A 20526-nucleotide genomic window follows, 5' to 3' on the forward strand; every position below is an offset into this window, starting at 1 on the left:
GTTACCTTGAATGTGAATCAGAAAGTACAGGAGCATGAAGAAGGAGATTTTCTGCCATCTTTCCATGGTCTTCGATGGAGGAAACTTCAACAGCTGCTCATTCCAAATAAACAATATTCAAACCCCTCCCTCCTTTGAGGATGTCTAGTCTTCAAGTGTAGATATGAGGGAAGGGGTGAGCTACGTGTTAAACAGTTCCTTAAATAGGGAGCATTGGCGAAAGCAACATTCTGCCTTCACCCAAATCTCATCGACTTGTCAGGAACATTCTAAGTCCAGCTAGCCAAGGAAGAAAGGGAGGCACAGGTATGTGCATGTTCAAAGTATGCGTGGGTAATTAGCTTCTCAGTATGAGGTGTCGGCCAGGTTGGGCTAATAGGATGCCATGGCTTGTCATCAAAGCACCAATGAGAAAATGGGGCTTCTGGAAGCTGGCATAGCCTGCTCCTATGACTTGCCTCCCTTTTGGAAAGGGGTGGCACTCCAAGTTCAAAGGCACTTACCCTAGAGACATGGCAAGAAGCTGGTTTTCCCGCACCAAGAGCACACACAACAAGTTCATAAGTAGCTTGCAAAACTCCACGTGATTCAACGTTCACCTGAGGGAAGAACTCGGAGAGCAGAAACCTGGTCCCTCATCTAACTTCAGATGCTATTAGGATCATAGAATATGAGCTGGGAGAGACTTTAGGAGTGTGCGCTGCACCCCAACCCCGCCTCCGCTTCCCTTTTTCTGTATTTTCATGAGTTCATTCAGCAAATCATACTGAGCTCGTTTTTACATGCATTTGTATTCTTCCAGTTACCCTGGGGGATACTAACAGGTAAGAAATTGGATCCTACTTTTAAGGAGATTATTATGATACACATGAATGAAAAAGGTTAAATATCAAGAATAGTTAGCATTGAGTGAGGACAGCAGAACCAGGAGAACTTTGTACACAATTACAGACACATCTTAGGTGTGATGACTAACCTGGATAGACTGGGCTCCTCTCAGCAATGCAAGGTTAGAAGACAACTGCAAAAGACTCATGACGGAAAGGGAGATCCACATCCAGGGAAAGAACTGCAGAGTCTGCAGATTGAAGCACACGATTTACTCTTTCTCATTTGTGCTTTGTTTTGCTTTATACCCTCTTTCTCATTGTTCAGGCCGTTGGTTATAATACTTTACAACATGACTAACGTTCAACATGAAGGGATTTGTAGAACCTATATTTGATTACTTGCTGCTATGGGAGGGAGGGGAAAAAATGTGAAACTTAAGAGATTGTGGAACTGAATGTTGTAAACTAAAAGTAAATAAATAAATGTTTAAAAAGAATGTGTTCATTCAAATTGAATCACAATTAAACTCACTAGATGAACTTCAAAAAAAAAAGAATAGTTAGCATTTACGTAGTACTTTTAGATTTGAAAAGCGAATCTTTTTTGCTGTTTACAAATATTTTGATGTTTTGTCCTCATGACAATCCTGGGAGGTAGATGCTATTATTATCCACAATTTACAGATGAGGAAACTGAGGCAGGCAGAGGTTAAGTGACTTGCCTAGTGTCCTACAACTATTAACAATAATAATTAACAATAACTTAGATTTACATAGCACTTACTATGTGCCAGTCACTGTGCTAAGTGCCTTACAATTCTATTTTTTTTAAGCAGTCCGGAATAAGTGACTTGCTCAAAGTCACACAGTTAGTTTCTGAAGTCAGATTTGAACTTAAGTCCTCCTGACTCTAGGGCCAGTGTTCTATCTACTGCACCACCTAGCTGCCCCTTACAATTTTTATTCAATCCTCACAACAATCCTGAAAGATGGTGCTATTATTAACCCCATTTTACAAATGAGAAAACTGAGACACACAGAAGTTAAGTGACTTGCCCAGGGTCATATAGCTAGTAAGTGTCTGAGGTCAAATTTGATATTAGGTCTTTCTGACTCCAGGCCCAGAAAGTGTTTTATCCACCAAGCCACCAAGGTTTCTAACAAAACAAGACATTGGGGGCATCTGGGTGGCACAGTGAATAGAGCACTGGCCCTGGAGTCAGGAAGACCTAAGTTCAAATCAAGCCTCAGACACTTAACACTTACTAGCTGTGTGACCTTGGGCAAGTCACTCAACCCCAATCTCCTTGCCTTCCCACTCCAAAAAACAAAACAAAACAAAAAAACCCAAGATATTACATGATTATAAGTGACATACACAATAAATTCTTTAAGAATTCAGAAGAGGGAAATAGGTTAGTTCATCCTTATAGAAATTTAGGCTTTTACTTGAAGGAGAGAAGAAAGAAGGATATTTTAGAAGGATGCAATGTCATAAACATCGACTTGGAAATAGGAGAGAAATAGAACACACATGAGAGTACATTTGGGAAACAAAAAAATAGATCGGTCTGTCTGGCACAGAGGGTTCATGCAGGAGAAGCGTGGGCTACCATGCTGGAAAGGTATTTTGGAGCCAGATCGGGCATCGATGTGACTCAGGACAACAATGATGCCTAATACACCTTGTTGGCCAATTGCCTGGCACACAGCAGGCCCTTAACGGATGTTTATTGACTGACTGACATCCAGGGCTATCCTAGGACCATCTGGAACTGGTTTACTCAATCTGGACTGTTCATTTTTAACATAAGCATTTACACCTTGGAGGCAAACATGACAGATCTGGGCTTGCTTCATTGTTCTGTTGACTGTCTAGACTTAAAGAAGTAATGTGGTGGCAAAGAACTGGAAATTGCAGGGACGTTCATCAGTTGGGGAAAGACTGAACAAGTTGTGGTATATGATTTTGGTGGAATACTACTGTGCTATAAGAAATGATAACCTCGATGATCTTGGAAAAACATGGAAGGACTTACACGAAATAATGCAGAGTAAAGTGAGCAGAACTAAGAGTATGTTGTATGCAGTAACAACAATACTCTTTTAAGAACAACCTTGAGTGATTAAGGGATTTTGACTATTATAAATACCCAAATTAGCTACTAAGGACATAAGAAGGAAGGTGCTATCTGCGTGCAGAGAAAGAACTGTAAATAGAAGTATGTATAGAATAATTTTACATATATGTGTATGTATATATGTGTGTGTATGTGTGTGTGTAAATATACATATATATATATATATATATATTTACCTCTAGTGGTAGCCGTCTTGAGGGTTGGTAGGGGAAGGAATAAAAAAGAAAAAAGAAATTTACATAACTTTATTATATATTTAAAAGGAATAGGAAATTGTACATAATAGATTTGTAGTTTCACTGCAAAAAACAGTAATGGAAAAATGTTAATGATGCAGATTAAATTTAAAAGTGTAGTGTGTGTATTTTTTTCCTGAAGAACAGATTGTTAAACATTTACCAACACACCGAGGCAGTCCTTTAACAGTTGCTAGGTGCTTTAAATATATTTTCTAATTTGATCCTTGCATTAATAAGTCAGGTAGATGATATTATTTCCCCCATTTTACACACAAGAAAACTGAGCCTGACAGAGCATAAGTGATTTGCCCAGAGTCAAACCTGCTAATAAGGGTCAGAGGAGGAATTTTAGTTCAGGGCTTTCTGACTCCAAGATGCTGGGGGCCACTAGGTGGTGCAGTGAACAGAGCACCGGCCCTGAAGTCAGGAGAACTTGAGTTCAAATCTATATCAGACACTCAACAACATTAGTGACCTTGAGCAAGTCTCTTAACCCCAGTTGCCTTGCTTTCCATACTACAAAAAAAAAAAAAAAAAAGATTGCCACTCTGCACACTATGTTAATTCCAAATCAATAATTTTGATTAGGCCAGTGGTTTCCAAGGGCCTGTGGCTCTGGAGGGCCCCCAGGGGAATTTGTGGTATTATTTTAAGGGATGTGATCCACCAATAAGGGGATGGAAAGACAGGTTGAACCCTACACCTTCCTTACAATAGTAATGAGACATGTTTCCACAACCACACCTAACCTGCATTCTCGAATACACCTTTACTACATGCTCTCAAGCTACTTTATTTTTTTTTTAATTAATAGACTAAAATCTTTTCATAATTTTTTATTCTTGCTTTTTGGAGGGGAGAAGGTAGAGCAATTGGGGTTAAGTGACTTGCCCAAGGTCACATGGCTAGTTTTGTGTTGTGTCTGAGGCCAGATTTGAACTCGGGTGCTCTGTTCACTGTGCCACCTAGCCACCACCATATTTTTAAATTTAAAATTTTAATTTTAAAAATGATTGCATGTTAGGGGCGGCCAGGTGGCTCAGCGAGTAAGAGCACTGGCTCCAGTGTCAGGATGACCTGGATCAAATCTGGGCTCAGACACTCAGCACCACACCCAGAAATAACTGACCGTGTAACCTTGAGCAAGTTACTTAACTCCGATTGCTTTAAAAAAAAAATGATTGCATGTGAAACTGCAAATCTATTATGTACAACTTGCTATCCTTTTAAATATAGAATAAACTTTACATGTTAATTTATTTCCCCTTTTTCTTCCCACCCTAGAGAGGACTATCATTAGACACAAGTGTGTGTGTGTGTGTGTGTGTATAAAATCATTCTATACATACATCATCAGTTCTTTGTCTGGATGCAGATAGATCTTCCTTTCTACCCCCACCTGCTTCATAAGCTCCTGTCTTCTTCACTTCAAACCTGTCTTTTGAGCAGTTATAATCCATTTGTTACCTAAGCACCCACAACAATAGCTATGTCGGTGTCATTGGGAAAATTCTCCCACACATAGGCCCTTGCCCTGTCCTCAGAATACATAGTGACTACAGTAGAAGCTCCTTGGAAAGTATGCTTTGTGCTCCAGGCAAATGAGAACTCTATCCTACCTTCCATTTTCATTGTGTACAAGTATATGTCTATGTGTGTATATATACAAATATACATTATATATATAAATATATACACACAGACACATGTTTATAATTTATAAAAATAAAATATACACATATTGGGGGTGCACGCTCAACATTTTTTTCCTGGTGAAGTACAGTGAACTGGAGAATTTCTGAACTATGCACTGCAATGACAAAGCCAGGGACATGATGGATGCCAGGAGCAAGGAGGAACAGGTGAAGTGGCAGCTAGAGCCCTGGGTGACCAAATGTGTTGACCCCATGAGCATCATCCCCACCACGACCAAGAAGATGCATCTATTGTGAAATAAAGTCATCGTCAGCAGCCATAGAGTGGGAGAATAGGTCTACTTGTAAACATATGTGGAAAGTTTTAGCTTACAGAGAAAATTTAAGAATGAAGAAATTGAGGCTGGTAGCAAGGAGGGCTAATACCATGTTTCCCCGATAATAAGACCTATCCCGAAAATAAGCCCTCCCCTTACTGTGTAAGATTCCTCTAAAATAAGCCTTCCCCCGAAAATAAGCCCTATTGAGATTGCTACTGTAGTGAAGGTGATCCCCTGTGCTACACCCTACATTACGGTACCCTCTGTATGCACCGTCCCCCCTCTCCCCCGGGTGAAATGCACGCCACGCTCCGAGCTGCATCCAATCAGAGCTGCAGCAGTGAGCACGTCATCCTGTTCTTCCCCAGTGATTTGCTTGCTGGCACCATTGAGAGCAGTGCTGCGGAGGAGAGCTGAGGCAGGACAACATAAGCCCTCCCCTGAAAATAAGCCCTCTGGTGTTTTGCTTTCCAAAAAAAAATAATAAGACAGTGTCTTATTATCGGGGAAACACGGTAGTACCTAGACCCTCCCATCAGTGAAGTTGACACTATTCTGCCTGTTGAAATCCGTAATGGCCTCTAGCTGGTTGGGAAGTACTCCATTCCTGGAAGCTGATAGATTTATGGGTATTAGTGGGTCTTGGCCCAACCTACTTCCTGTCTGGTGCTGAGGTAGTCGCCCACTTTTGGGCGCCAACTTCACATCCACCTGATTGAACCACTTCCCATAGACCATAAAGCAGCAGCTATGAGTTCACTACTGACTGGAAAAGAGAAATACGGTTGTGCTTTTCTCCTCAGTACAAGAACCTGGCATTCAGAGGGAAGTCTGGGAAAAGAAGGATTTTTGGATTAGAAAACTGAGGCTCAGCTTGGTGATCTTTCCTTTGAGGAGGACGATGCTCCCACCAGCTTTCAGCTGGCACACCAAGCAAGAGCACAAAAGGGTAATCTCCCACCAAGCACAAGAAGCTGTGACTCCTTCACATTGGCTTCTCTGGGCCTGCCATTCGGGTTGCCTCTTTTTGCCCTTTGGAAAGGCACTGCAGGGCAACACTTGAGGTAATTTTTTTTTTGAGACTAACACGAAACAGTTTTGAGTTAAGGACAAAGAAAATCTTTTTAAAATGCTGGACAGTCTTGAGCCTTTGCTTAGAAGAATGGTAGATGAATGGTTTAGTGCAAAATTAGTTTTCCTGAAGCAGAAAAAACATGTGAAACCTGACCCTGGCCCTTCTGATTTGCCCTTTTCAACAGGAACAACTTGAGGAGAGGACCTTGGGAAAGGGTAGGAAGACAACTCGAACTTCTGAGGGGTGAGCCCTTAGCATGGGAGAACTTTTGCTTCCCCAGAGTGCAGGAAGCGTTGGCTAAAGCTTTGAACAGCATCTTAATACCAGGCATTGTTTTGAAAAAGATCTTGTTCTTTTTCAATAGTAACTTCTTACTGAATGCAATTGTAGCAGCAAGCACCCCGGTGTCCCCAGGGTGGCTGCCCACACAGGTTCTTGGATCTGCTTTGTTAAAGGAAAGCAACTCAAAATGGGTTAACAGGCTTACTTTAATCAGTCAAACATGTATCGTTTACCTAGTTCAGGGGGAAAGGGTCAGCATCCCGAACTTCAGATTATACAGACAGAATTATCAAGACAGAGAAACAGATCAAGTAGACAGTTTCCAAACTGTCCAACCATTACATCCATACCAAATCAACATCTGGGTTTCAACATCTGGGTTTTTCAAAGCCTGGGGACTCTCAACAACGGCTTCCCAGAATCCAGATCAAATCACAGAACACTTCTCAAAGTGAGCCCCAAAACAAAGCTACACATCAGGGCTTATAAAGCCTTCTCCTCTCTCAGAGAATGTAACAACCTTATTGACTCATTGGCCAATCAAGAAGTATCTACTGAAAAACAAGCCTCCCCCCCCAGGCTCCAGGTGCACTTTAGCCTAGGGGCAGGGAAGATCTTAAAATTTACAATTCCATTACAGCAATCAACAGCTTTTCTGTTTAGTGTTTCAAGTCTATTTCATATCTTTCTAGTGGTTTGATTTAAAAGTAAATGCAGTTTGCTTTCTTTACTTCAAACAAATAAATAAATATGTTTTTGTAAAAAGAAAAAGTTACAAGTATGTATAACATAGAAAAAATAAAATGAAAGGCTGGACTAAGGGAAAAAGCATTATTTCAGATACTTACAAATTATGTTGATCCTAGTCAAATCACTTAAACCCTTTCAACCTCAACTTGCCCATCTGTTAAATGGGTAAATGTTGGGGAGAATAATAATAGCACTTACTTCACAGGGTTTTTGTAAGGATTGAATGAAATAATATATGCAAAGGGCTTTGCAAACCTTAAACATTGTCTAAAGTCTGACTTTATCGCTAGTCTTCTAGTTGACCAATACTTGAAAAATAAATTCACCTTGACACTTCAAATAAATTAATACCAGATTGCCCTCTCCTAATCTCTCTACTTCTTTCTTAGTTCAGTTCTTTCTATTCAATTAAATAAACAACCATGTGTCTACTATTTGTAAGACACTGTACTGTGTGTTGAGAATATAAAGATTAAAAATGAAAAAAAAAACAAAACTCAGAGTCTGTTTTCTTTTTTTTTTTCAAAGTCTTTTCAAGGAACAGACATTCTACTGAATTCTTTGTTACCAATAAAATGATTTTGGCAAAATTTTCATTCTGAGGTGTTATGGATACAAATTGGGTAGAAGCATTTAGGGTCTTAATTCCATTCTCTTCTCTTGGCCTTCATGTTGTGTGAGCTATTGGAGAGGGGAGAGAGATAAGCAATAGAAAGAAGGAGAATAGGAATGATCTCATTTTAATTATTTCATGATAAACCCTGCTGAGATCATGTACGCTGATGTCTTCTATACGAAAGAATACAATGTTCCACAAATATTGAAGTCTATTAAGAAGAACATATTTTTGATGATGATGGTGACGATGATGAAGATGAACAATTAGATAACAATGGATAATGGGATGGGCCTAGAATCAGAAATGCCTCCATTAAATCTGATCTCCTCTACTTACTAACTATGAAATTCATGGCAAATCATTTAACCTCTGCCTGTCCTCATGTATAAAATGAGCATAATAATAGCACCTACAGTTTTGTGTTGCTGTGAGAATAAAATGATAAAATACATGTGAAGTATTACATAAATATTAGCTACTATTATCATGAAGCACTTTTTAGATTTTCAAAGTCCCATGGCTAATGTAAGAGATCTTGAACTTATTCTTTTAGAGAAGAACATTTGTCAGGAAGGACCTCCCTTTAATAGGATTGAAGGAAATGAAATCTGGAAATTTAGAGTGTTTCATACATAAATGGATAGAGATTGGAAAAAGCATCTGATATGGACCCTGGAATTAGACAATTATCACAGCAGCATTTCAAAATGTGGCATTTCTGAGGATAAGGGTAAATATGTATATTTGGTAATAAACTCAGTAATGTCAAGGATAACAAAGGGATCTGTCCCCATTCTTTGATTCCACCAGTATGTGGTCTGTATTTTGTTTTGTTGAACCAAGATGGAACTAAGTAGCATTCACTTCAAAATCTTGTTGACATGCTGTTACACATAAGGATTTAAAAAATGTTATTGAATGTGGTTTCATTTAATGTAATCTGCTGCTTTAAAAAAAATGACAAAAAAGAGGAACTGAAGAAAAATGGTAGGGTATCCTAAGAGATGAATCTTGTAATTATGGCACTTCATTATCGAGAACAAATCACTAAACTCTCTGTAAAAGTGTCTGATATGTAATTTAAAATAATTAACTACTTTGCCGCCCTGATGGCCTCATTTTGTAAAGCAAGATGGAAACTGGCAGAAATTAGTCTCAAACTCGACATCTGTAAAAATCTACGTCTTTTGTTTCATTCTGACATCTCTAGACAAGAAATTATCTCAGAGAATCTATCATGAAAAAAAAGTGGATCCCTTGAGGAGAACTGATTTTTTTAAAACTGTGAACTTCAGTCCTACACAAATTTCCCATCTCTTTCCTTTTAAAGTTTCTCTGGAGAGCAATCAGTCTAAATGGGAGCCCAATCTTTATAGTCTCCATTACTAATTCCGTTAGACATTTTTTTTTTTAACTACAGCTCTTAATTTTCCCGTTTCTACAATGACCACAGTAACATTTAAACCTACTAAACTCAAAGGCATAGGGAAGCAAAAGCCACTATCTGCAAAAGACTTTAAACTCCTCAGATTATAGGGTTAATAAACATATGAAAAGAAAATAAATCCAGGTAATGATAGTACTTCATTAAAGACTCAGTATAGGTGGCTTTGTGCAGATAAGTTTATTAGGGAAAAATGGTTCTTTGCCAGCATCTTGGTGCTTGATTGCCTGACTGCTGGCCTAATTTTTTAACCTACTCTTTGCCAGTAGTTTTATGGTTTAAAAATCTTCCCTGGTATCTGTTCAATTTTTCTTCCTTGAAAAAAAATTTTTTAATGTTAGCTATTTTTTTTTTTTTTGCCTTTTGGAGGGGGGAAGGAAGGCAATTGGGGTTAAGTGACTTGCCCAAGGTCACACGGTTAGTTTTTGTGTTGTGTCAGAGGCCAGATTTGAACTCAGGTCCTCCTGACTCCAGGCCTGGTGCTCTATTCATTGTGCCACCTAGCCACCCCAATATTTTTTTGAAAATAAAACTAGGACACTTATAAGTATTTCACTTTCACCCTCAAATTTTTTGGATCTATGTATGACTTGCTTTAAGAAAATCAAAGACATCACTAATCTAACTTTGAAAAGTGTTCAAATGCAATTGAATGTGGTTGTTCATATTTATAAAAAAGGGGGATTCCCCTCTTATGTGGTTAGGAAGCCCTGTTTCTCCCTTTTCCCTGTACAGAACCTGCACGATGCCTGGAGTCATGGTAAAACACTGAAATTCCCTGAATGGGTGGACATGGTCAAGTTGGCTAAACATAAGGAACTGGCGCCCTACGACAAGAACTTGTTCTAGAGGGAAGCTGCCTCCACGGCAGGGCACCTATACCTCAGAGGAGGTACTGGGGTGGGATCCATTACCAAGATCTAAAGCAGGGGCCAGAACATTGGGGTAATACCAGTCACTTCAGCAGAGGCTCCAAGAGTGTGGCCTGAAGTGTCTTGCAAGTCTTGGAAGGCCTCAAGCTGGTGGAGAAGGACCAGGATGGGGACGGGAAGCTGACACCTCAGGGACAGAGACCTGGACAAAATTGCTGGACAAGTGGCAGCAGCCAACAAGAGTCATTAGGACAAACCACACCAGATTCCTTAAAAAAGGGGAAGGGTGTATGTAAGGAGGATTTTGTCATCCTTCTTAGTTTCTCAGGATCCATGGTCATGGGAATGTCTAGTTTCTAGGTGTTTGATAATAACTCCCAGAATAGCCTCAAGGATTCTAGATAATAGTTCCCAGAATCTTATGATGGACAGTCCTACTGAGTCTGCACCGTGAGATAAGGGATGACATGATGTAATAAATTCTACACTTGCACAGAATGACAACATTGCTAAAGTTAATCTGTGAGCTTAATGTTGGCAAGATTTCTTCTTTGTCTGTTGCCCTATAAAGCAGGTGGGCACTGGTCAGTGAGGAGGGAAAAACCACAGAGAACCCATAAGGGAATCTGTGTTTCCCTCCACTGAGGCTTGAAGGAATTTAAGGGAGTGCACAAGTGTGCCCGTCTCAAGTGACGCCATTGAGACAGGGGTAGTTGCCCCACCTTCTCTTTGGTCCCTTCAAGAAGGGTGATTGAGGAATTTTGTAGGATCTGGTCCTCCCAGCAACCATTTTATAAGGCTAGACTAGAAGAAAGCTGATTATTAATCCCTCCAAAGCTGTCTGCCTGTCCTGATCAGATCGAGTGAGCCTGTTAGAGGCTAGAGACGGAGAACTCCAATGCCTCCTGCGTATTATCTGTGAAACAGATGGGTTCTTTGCTTTTCAAAAGATTCACAAACAGGATCCCTTTAATTATATTAACTGACATTGATATAGTGCTTTAAGATTTGCAAAGTGCTTTATATATTATCTCATTTTATCCTCTTAATAACACCAGATGGTAGGTGTGATTATTATCCTCATTTTATAGATGAGGAGATTCAGTCAGAGGTTAAGTGATTTGCCCGCAATCACACAGCTAATAAATATAGGACCCGAAATTTGAACTCGGGTCTTCTTTACTCCAAATCCCATATTCTTTCTACTATACCACCTGGCCTGAGATTAATCCCCCTAGAAAGCCTGGACACTTTTTGAATTTGCAAAAATTTAATTCACACACTTTGCAGGTACACATCGGTTGTGCTCTTCAAGCCAACTTGCCTCTCTGGTCTCCCCTTGCAGCCAAGAACTGAGAAGTGTGTTTCATTACGTCTTCTGAAGTCATGAATTGCACTGTACTGACTGAATTCTGTGGTCTCTCAAAGCTATTTTCCTTTCTATAATTGTGCTTATCATGTAAATTCTCCTTCTGATTCTGCTTACTTCAGTTTTCTACATTTATATCAGTTTTCTACATCTTCCTAGGTTTCTCTAAATTCATCAGAATTACCATGTTTTATGAAGCACTAATTACGTTGCTTTCATAAACCACAATTTGTTTAGCCATTCCCCAAATGATAAAGCAGAAAAGTTCTTCATGGAACTTCTTGCTTAATAACAGTCTCAGAATATAGCCCTGTATTATTCACCATTTCTTTAATTTTCTTTTTATTGTAAACTTTACATCAACAAATGTGGTCATTTCAAAACAGAATGAAGAGAAAAAGAAATTATATATGAAACTAAACTTTTAATATAGTTTGTTTTAAAAATAAGTTTATATTGAATTTAACTAAGAACTGTCAAACTTGTCTGTCCCTTTCTGACCTACTTTTTCTTCTGCAAATATTTTTTAAAAATCATTGATCTTTTTTACTCTTTTAATATTCAATATTTTAATAAACAGCTTGGGTAAAGACCTAGAGAAAACATTTATCAGTTCACAGGTAACACAATTCTGGAAGGAGATACCTAATAAGTTGGGTGACAAAATGAAGATTTCAACTGGGGTGTGGAACCTATGGCCTCAAGTTCACACATGGCCCTCAATGTCCTCAAGTGTAGCCCTTTAATTGAATTCAAACTTTGCACAACAAATCCTTTAATTAAGGAGATTTTTTCTGTGAAGTTTGAATTCAGTCAAAGGGCCACACTTGAGGACCAAGAAGACTACATGTGGCCTTGAGCACAGGTTTCTCTACCTCTGAAAGAGATTCTCTGGTAACAAGATGATATTTGTTATGAATAAATGTAACATGTTGTATATAGATTCAAAATGAACAACTACAAGATGGGGAGACCTGTATTGCCAGTCTGCCATCTGGAAAAAAATAATAGCTAGAGAATCTGAGTTGACTACTGGCTCTTGTCCACAGTGACAAGACAACAATTGTGGTGTTTGTGAAACAAGTTAATGCAATTAATTTGCTTTAACAGAAGTAGATTTTCAGAGCAAGAGACATAATCATTGCATGAACTCAAATAGTCAGACCTGAAGTTCCTTTATGGGCATTACCTCATATGAGGTCCATTAGCAAACCAGAAGTTATTACAGGAGGGCAAAAAGAATAGTGAAAAATAGGAAAACCACATAACACAGTACATAGTTGAAAGAACTAAGCATAATTAGTCTAGAAATAAGATGACATGAGGTGGGGATAATGTTATAATAGCTCAAGTATTTGAAAGTCAGTTATATGGAAAGGGGGTTAGATTTATTTTGAGTAGCTTAAATGAGAATTGAGCATTGATCAGACAGCTCTAATACAATCCTAATTCTAGCTCTAAATTCTTTTAACAAGGTAAGGACTTACTAGATAGTGTCTGTTGCTATAGTATACATTATTACAGAGGAAGAAAATAGAAAAATCAAAGAACTAAAAAGTAGAAATTTGGGTATGTATTGGACATACAGTTGCAGTTCTTGAATCTGCCAATCAAGTCTTCTCTACTTGTACACCTCATCTGTGAGAAAAGGATAGTAGTATCTATACATAAGTGATCAAGTACATGGAGAGTTCATACAGTTTTCTTTTTGTAGTTATATCTAGTGAGAAACCATGAAGTAGCCATCTTTTCCTAGCTCAGGTGCAATCACTCTTCAAAGAGGATTACCATTTTCTTTTTTTTTCTTTGGGGGGGGGAAGGCAGGGAAATTGGGGTTAAGTGACTTGCCCAAGGTCACACGGCTAGTAAGTGGTAAGTGTCTGAGGCCGGATTTGAGCTCAGGTCCTCCTGACTCCATGTAAAGCCAAGCACGAGCAGCTTTCCAGAGGACTGCTACTGTAAACAGCTTTCAAGGTTCTAACTACACAGTACAGTGATCACTCTATTTATTCAATAACAAATAAGAGCAAAACATTCACAGAAAATCAAGGTACAGCATTCAGAATGTTACAATTTATCACAGAAAATCAAAATATAGCATTCACAACAACTTATCACTAAAATGGCTACATAGTTTTCACCAAAGTGGTCACATAGTTTTGAACAAAGTACAATCATTTAGTCAATCAGTCACTTAGCAACTCAATCATTCAATCATAAAGTACAAAAAAATCAAAGTCTTGCACCCATGGGGCACACTAAGTTATAAATCAATCACTATTCAGTCATCAGTCACTATTCGATCATCAGTCATTATTCAGTCATCAGTCACTACTCAGTACCCTCTTAAGGGGAAGTAGGAAATACACAAGCCATCCACCCCTAAGTCACTAGTACACTACAATTTCAGTCACTACTCAGTAACCAGGGAGAGGTGTTTTCATCTTCACTTGGGCAGGCTTTCAGCTTCCATGGCTCCTCTTCCATGATCCCAGCTCCTGCCCAAATCTAACCAACTGCCACCTGAGTTCAAAGGCAGACAGCTCCCAGCTCCTTGTCCAGCTCTCTGTGAAGTTCCTGCTCCACACTGGAACTCACAGTGTCCCGTCCACCTCAAGTCCTTCACAGCTTCTATTCCTGGGAAGAGAAAACTTAACAGAGCCACAGTCAGACAAAGTACCAATACCACTGCCATACTTCCTCTGGCAGCTCCAGCTGGCCCTCAAAAGTCCTCAGCAGCTCCATTCTCAAAATTAAAATCACTTCCTCCTATTTTCAAAGTCAAAATCACTTTCTCCATGGAAGTTCCAGTCCAGCAGCAGCAGCCCAGCCTTCAGATGCTCATCCCAAGAAGTTCTGCCTTTCTCGGGTGGGGTTTTTCTTTATACACAGTATTGTTCAGCCATGTTCAGCACTTTCCTGTTATGTGAGTAACAGGGGTTCATACCTTCTGTTTCTTTACCAGAGGCTTAATTTGAAACTAGGTGCTAAGTACCTGTCAGCTTAGCAATACGAAGGGATCTTCAAATTTCATTACCATTACACTCTATTCACTGTGCCACCCAGCCACCCCTAGGATTAGCACTTTCCAGCAAACGTTCTCTTCCCATGAAGAAGTCCTACGGAAATTAAAGAAGCCTTCTCCATCCCTGTCACTGAAAACTCATCCATTCAATGTGCACCATTTATTACCTGCAAATAAATGACTCATTTCTATACCTGGTGCTCTGATCTCTAGCATTCTTTCCAATCCTGTTTTTATAGATCTCTTTAGAACACTGCCATTGGTACCTTAGAACTTAACTTGTACCCAAGCTCAAAACATCATCTTCCTCAAAAATAAATACCCTTCCAATTTTTTCATGACTGTCAATAGTTATAGATAATAGTGTTTGGTTTCTGTGGCCCTATTAGAGGCCTGTTTTGTGGCCCTCCATGAGGTCAGAGAATAGGTTTTTATCTCCCTGACTAGCTTAGTGTTCTGCTCAAGGTAGTCAATTTAGGTTTGTGTAATGTTAAATTGTTCTAGCATCCTTCCATTGCTAGGAGTTTTCAACCTTGGAATATTTCATTTATTTCCTCTCAATCCATCTTTAAGTCTTTCTAATGCCTTCTCCATAATTTTACAAATACAACCCTTTTTTATTCACTCAGTTACCATCCCATATGTGGTCTTCATCTCTGCCTTCAAGTATTTTACATTGTTTTTTTTTCCCTGTTCTGGTGAGGTAACAGGAGTTAAGCTATTAGCCCAGGGTCACACAGTCAATAAGTGTCAAGTGTTTGAAGTTGGATTTGAACTTAGGTCCTCCTGACTCCAGGGCCATGTGCTCACTTGGTTGCATTCATATTGCATTGTAATGATAACAGTAATTTGAAGATCTTCACTGCCCCTTAGTAAGCCTAAGGGAATTTGAAGACATTCCCCGCTTTGAAGATCTTCCCTGCCCCCTGATAGGCTGAATGTAATAAAATGGAATCTGTGGTGGGAGGAGTTTGCTGAAGGGTAGAGCAGATCCCACAGGAATCTGGGAGTCACTGCAGTTAGAGACAGAGGGAGGAGAGGATGCACCCAAGGAGACAGCTGGCTCCTGAATGTTTGTTTGCCACCTGCTGTGATAGATAGGCTTGTGAGTGTTTGTGGGAAGGCTAAAGGATGGTGTGGCTTCCTGCTGTGCTATGCCATATTAATTTCTTTTATACTATGATGGATTTGACTTTCTGGTATTCAGATTTGGTTTTCTGGTATCTGAATAAATGTTTTACTTCTGTCTTTTATATGGAGAGTCTGTTTTTTTGTGATTGAGAACAATGCTGGCATAATATTTATAGTCACAGTTGGTGCTGTGAATATTGTGTTGGTGCTACATGCATAAAGAATGGGTATTATTCTAAGGAACAACACAAAAATTAAGTGTTATTGAAGCAGCTGCTTTCCTGGGTAAGTCAAGCATTTCAAGGATCACAAAAAAGGATCAGTCACACTGAGATGCCTACAGGCAAAAATTAAAAACACCCAAAACTGACATTATTGTGGCAAAACTAATTAATTAATTAATTAATCCTCAGAAAACAAGCAAAGACATTGGATAGAGTTGTGAGCTGGAGAGGGTGTTACAACTGCCTCAGTAGGGAAGCAAAGGCTTCTTGAAGTAACAGCACGAAGACCAGTTAAAAGTATAGAAAGAAGTAAAATGACTGCTTATTTTTGGATCCAAAGCTATTCCATTGGCAGAAGGAAAGCAAGAATGAAAGATTTGGATCCCTTCATCAAAATGTAACACATCTACCCCTCATTCCAGGCCCCCCCCCCTTAAAAAAAGTAGATTTGTTCCTTCCAATGTGCCAAGAATACTTATTTCCAAAGAGGGAACACTAAATGTTGTAAAATATATTAGTATATTGAGAGGCAAAATTGTTCCAAAATGACAGAAATTACCAAATGGAAGTGAAAGCCTGCAGCATGACTGTACAGTGTGCCACAAGTCAAGAAAAGTTAAGGAATTTATCTAAGAGATTGACATATAAATGCTTCTTTCATTTTGGAAGTCTCCCAGTTTAATCCCGCTGAAAATTTATGTTATAATCAAGACTACAATTGGGGAAAAAATGGACTGTTCTTCAAAAGTATGATTACTCTCCCATGTGATAAAGAAAGGAAGGATCAAACATTTATGAAGCATTTACTGTATGTCTAGCACTATGCTAAAAGCTTTATAAATATTAACTCACTTGATCCTCAAAATGATCCTGTAAGATAGGATCTTTTTAACCCCATTTTACAGTTGAGGAAACTAAGACAGATAAAGGTGAAGTGACTTGCTTAGGATCACCCAGCATCCAAAGAACAATTTGAATTCAAGTCTTTCTGACTTCAGGTCCAATGTCGGCTGCTTAAACTTTTTCCACTCAAAACCCTTTTTTACTTGATCCAGGGCACACAATATATAAAATAAGTAAACAAATCAAACATTTACTGATAACATATCATAAAGAAATTTATCTTAAAACAAATCTTTTGTATACATACAATTTTATCATTTATTAAAGATGAAAGCAAATTTGCATACTAATGAGATGGATGTCCTTATTTATTTTTACATAGAGAATTAAATCTTGGCAGAATATTTGACACTACAAGATGCAGAACATCTTCAACGTTTTTCAGAGCTGATTCATATTTTCATTTTAATTGGCAATGTTGCTTCACATAAATACGTAGAGCAAAATGGCAGAAGTATGTTTAGGGCCATTCAGAAATTGTTGGAAATTCTGTCCTAATCCCAAGCAAAAAATTCATTTCACAATATTTTAGGAAACTCAAGTTTTAAACCTCTGTCACTTGATTTGTTAACAAATTCTTCTTGAACTTTTAATAGCAGGTGACTGATGGTTTTTATTTCAATTAAGTATAGTTGATGAAAACAACTTAGTTTTTTTTTCTTTTTTCTATTTTTTGAGGGGGGAGGGTCAGGCAATTGGGATTAAGTGACTTGCCCAAGGGTACACAGCTAGTAAGTATGTCAAGTGTCTGAGTACGCATTTGAACTCAGGTCCTCCTGACTCCAAGGCCTGTGCTTTATTCACTGCACCACCTAGCTGCCCCACCAACTTAATTTTTTAGAATCAAAGTTTGAAGGGAAGTATTTCAGAAACTGTGTCTACAGGCATTTCAGATGATCAATGATAACTCTTACAATTAAATCATTGGGAAGTTTATTTTCAATTATAAGATCATCAGTAGCTGTAAACATTTCCAAAGAAACATTTTTAACCCTATTTTCCCATATGCTAAATTTTTTAGTAAAACTTTCAAGTTTATCTTTTAACATAAATGTTACAATTTTTTCTTTGAAGCAACATGTTTAAATCATTGATTTAAAAAAAATATCTAACAAATAGAGTTTTGAAAGCCGTAAGTCGTTGTGAAAAATATGAACAAAATTGAATTTCTGCTCAATCAAAAATATAACAACTTCATCTTTCAATTTCAATAAGCTGTTGAAACTTCACCCTTTGGAGGGCAACCTTACTTCCACATGTAGGGATAAACTTTTGTGATCTGAGTCCAAGTCTTTTCAAAGGTTTGAAGAGAAATGGCTATTAGTTGCATGGCTTTTAATGAAGTTAATGATTTTGATAGTATCATGAAGCAACATCTAACACGGATGATTTTTTTTTTGGCTACGAGTACCTCCTGATGGATTATGCATTGAGTCAAAGTGATATGTTCATTGCCACCAGCTTTGACTTTTACAAGAAATCCAACATTTTTGCCCATCGTTACTCCAGCACCATCAGTCCAGACTCCAATGCAATTTTTCCACTATAAACCTTCATCTGTGATTATCCTTTTGTATGGCCTTCCCAAGGGCAAGAAAACAATAATTCCTTATGTATGCTTCCTTCATAAACATATCTTTCATAAAGTAACAACTGTGCCATGTTATAAATATTGGTTGTTTTATCTAATTGAATAGCAAACTTGGGCTTAAGACTTAAGCCTAACAATAAGCTGCTGGAATTGGTCATTACTAATTTCAGAAATTCTTTTGGAAACGAATTTTACAAATTTCATCCTCATGCTTTTTCTCATGAACTATTTTTGACATTTTAGTAGCAGCAGGTAACATGAGATCTCCTGTCACGACTTTTTAGTTTTTGCAAATAAATAAATTTCATAAGATGCAAGTAAATACTTGTCATTGACAGTAACAAATTTCTCAAAACATTGTTTTTCTTTATTTGAAGATTTCAAAAGTTGATCAAAATATTCCTTAAGTTTATTGCAGAACACTGCTTGGTGTTAAGATGTCTTTTAGTTTGTCTGGTTTCATGATCTCTGTAGCCAAAACTTCATTACAAATTAAGCAAAGAGGTTTTTCTATGCCATTATCACTATTAGAAGCAAGTCTATATTGCAAAAATAGTTCGACATATTTTCTTTTTCTTGTCAATTTAGGTGTACTGCAACCTAGTAGCAAAGATTCTGCCACATTGTCCTCAGTATTTTTCTCTCTTGCACCTTTATCCACTTATCCATCATAAAAAAAATTTTTGTCCTAAAATATAAGTAAATATTGTTAATAATTTCTCAAACAAAAACTAGCTTTAATTTATGAAATTACATTTATTTGAGCTTAATTTAAAATTTTAAAATCAATTTCAAATTGATGTTCACACTTACATACACATATAGTGGTGATAGTGGAGACATATTATTAAAAGGCTTTTGTCTTTACTTGCTGCAATTAAAGACTTATGTTTCTGTAAAAGAAGGAGATAATGGCAATTTTAAAAATCAAACTTTCTAACAATAGAATCTTAAGATTTACTGATCTGACACATATGCTAAGGAACAATGGTAAGATAATATTAAACGTTTTTTATTTTCTGTAATTAAACTATTATGTATCTTCAAGAACAGAAAGCTTTGTACGTTCAGTAAAAACACTGCAATTCATAACATACAATAGTCTCAACTCTGAGTTGAGGTATTCCTGGAAGTGTTTGTTGGCATCATATAGCATGATGGCATGTGCAGCACAAAGTAAAAATATTGTGTTGAGAACAAAGGCTGCAGTGAAATCATGCTATGCAACATGGTCGAGTGCTGCCAGAAACACCTAAGATTCATTACATGTTTGATTTTGAATTAATTTTGCTCATTACATGTTCAGAAACCTTTTACTGTTGCCAAATCTCTTGTGGCCCCCACATTCAGTTAAACAACCTCACATGGGGTTGGGACCTACAGTTTTAATAAGACTTTTACTACACCAACTTCATGATGAAGAATTGAAGAGTGTGTCAAAATCTTGTGAACTCAGTATTAAATCATGTGAGGTAAATGATTTGTAGAAAAGGGAATACATATTACATATTATAAGTTTTTTATTAATGTAAAACATTTTTAGGTTTATCAGTCAGCAAATGTATTTTATTTTGTCCCTGTTAATTTGCATACCAATATAAAACTATTCTAAATTGTTAAATATGCCAATATGTTTCTAGTTAAAAGCTGAACAGGAATACTGCAGCGTTTAAAAAAATTTACATATCACTTTATGTGCATAGAACTTTCAAAGTAAAATAGTAAATATTTTCATAATTATTGAAAAAATTGAATAACCCAAACAATCACCATATTGGCACTTCAAAAACTTAATTCCGAAGAGAACAACCTTGTAGAATGAACTATGTAGCTTTCTCCAGAGGCTTCTGTCAAAAGAACAATTTAATGTGAAATATTTTCCAAAGGTAAGGGTGAACTATTGGTGTTTGTATAAGTTCCCTAACTTGAGACATTTCCTCCTTCCCAAAATTCTAATTTGTTAGTAATGATTCAATAGCTCAGTTCTCTCTACTTTTGCTTAAATGAAAAGGAAATTTATAAGTATCATAAAAATGCTGATTATGAAACAAATCAA

At 37.7% G+C, this 20526-nt stretch overlaps 1 protein-coding gene across 8 annotated transcripts in view; it reads right to left on the minus strand.

The window, feature by feature from the left end:
• Window positions 1-584, minus strand: part of XG (Xg glycoprotein (Xg blood group)) — a 55444-nt gene extending 54860 nt beyond the window's left edge. For 2 of the 8 annotated variants that reach the window (XM_069072861.1, XM_069072863.1), the window contains exon 1: window positions 6-570. In XM_069072861.1, coding sequence (XP_068928962.1) covers window positions 6-66 — 61 coding nt within the window. In that variant the 5' untranslated portion in view covers window positions 67-570. Of the gene's footprint in view, window positions 1-5 lie in introns of all 8 variants that reach the window. The other 6 variants (XM_069072859.1, XM_069072860.1, XM_069072866.1 and 3 more) reach the window with 6 other exon arrangements.
• Between the last annotated feature and the right edge of the window lie 19942 nt (window positions 585-20526).

This window comes from Petaurus breviceps, unplaced genomic scaffold (assembly GCF_028583685.1).
Source record: "Petaurus breviceps papuanus isolate PSGF00001 unplaced genomic scaffold, PetGlider_PUasm1.0 90849, whole genome shotgun sequence".
Lineage (NCBI taxonomy): Eukaryota > Metazoa > Chordata > Mammalia > Diprotodontia > Petauridae > Petaurus > Petaurus breviceps.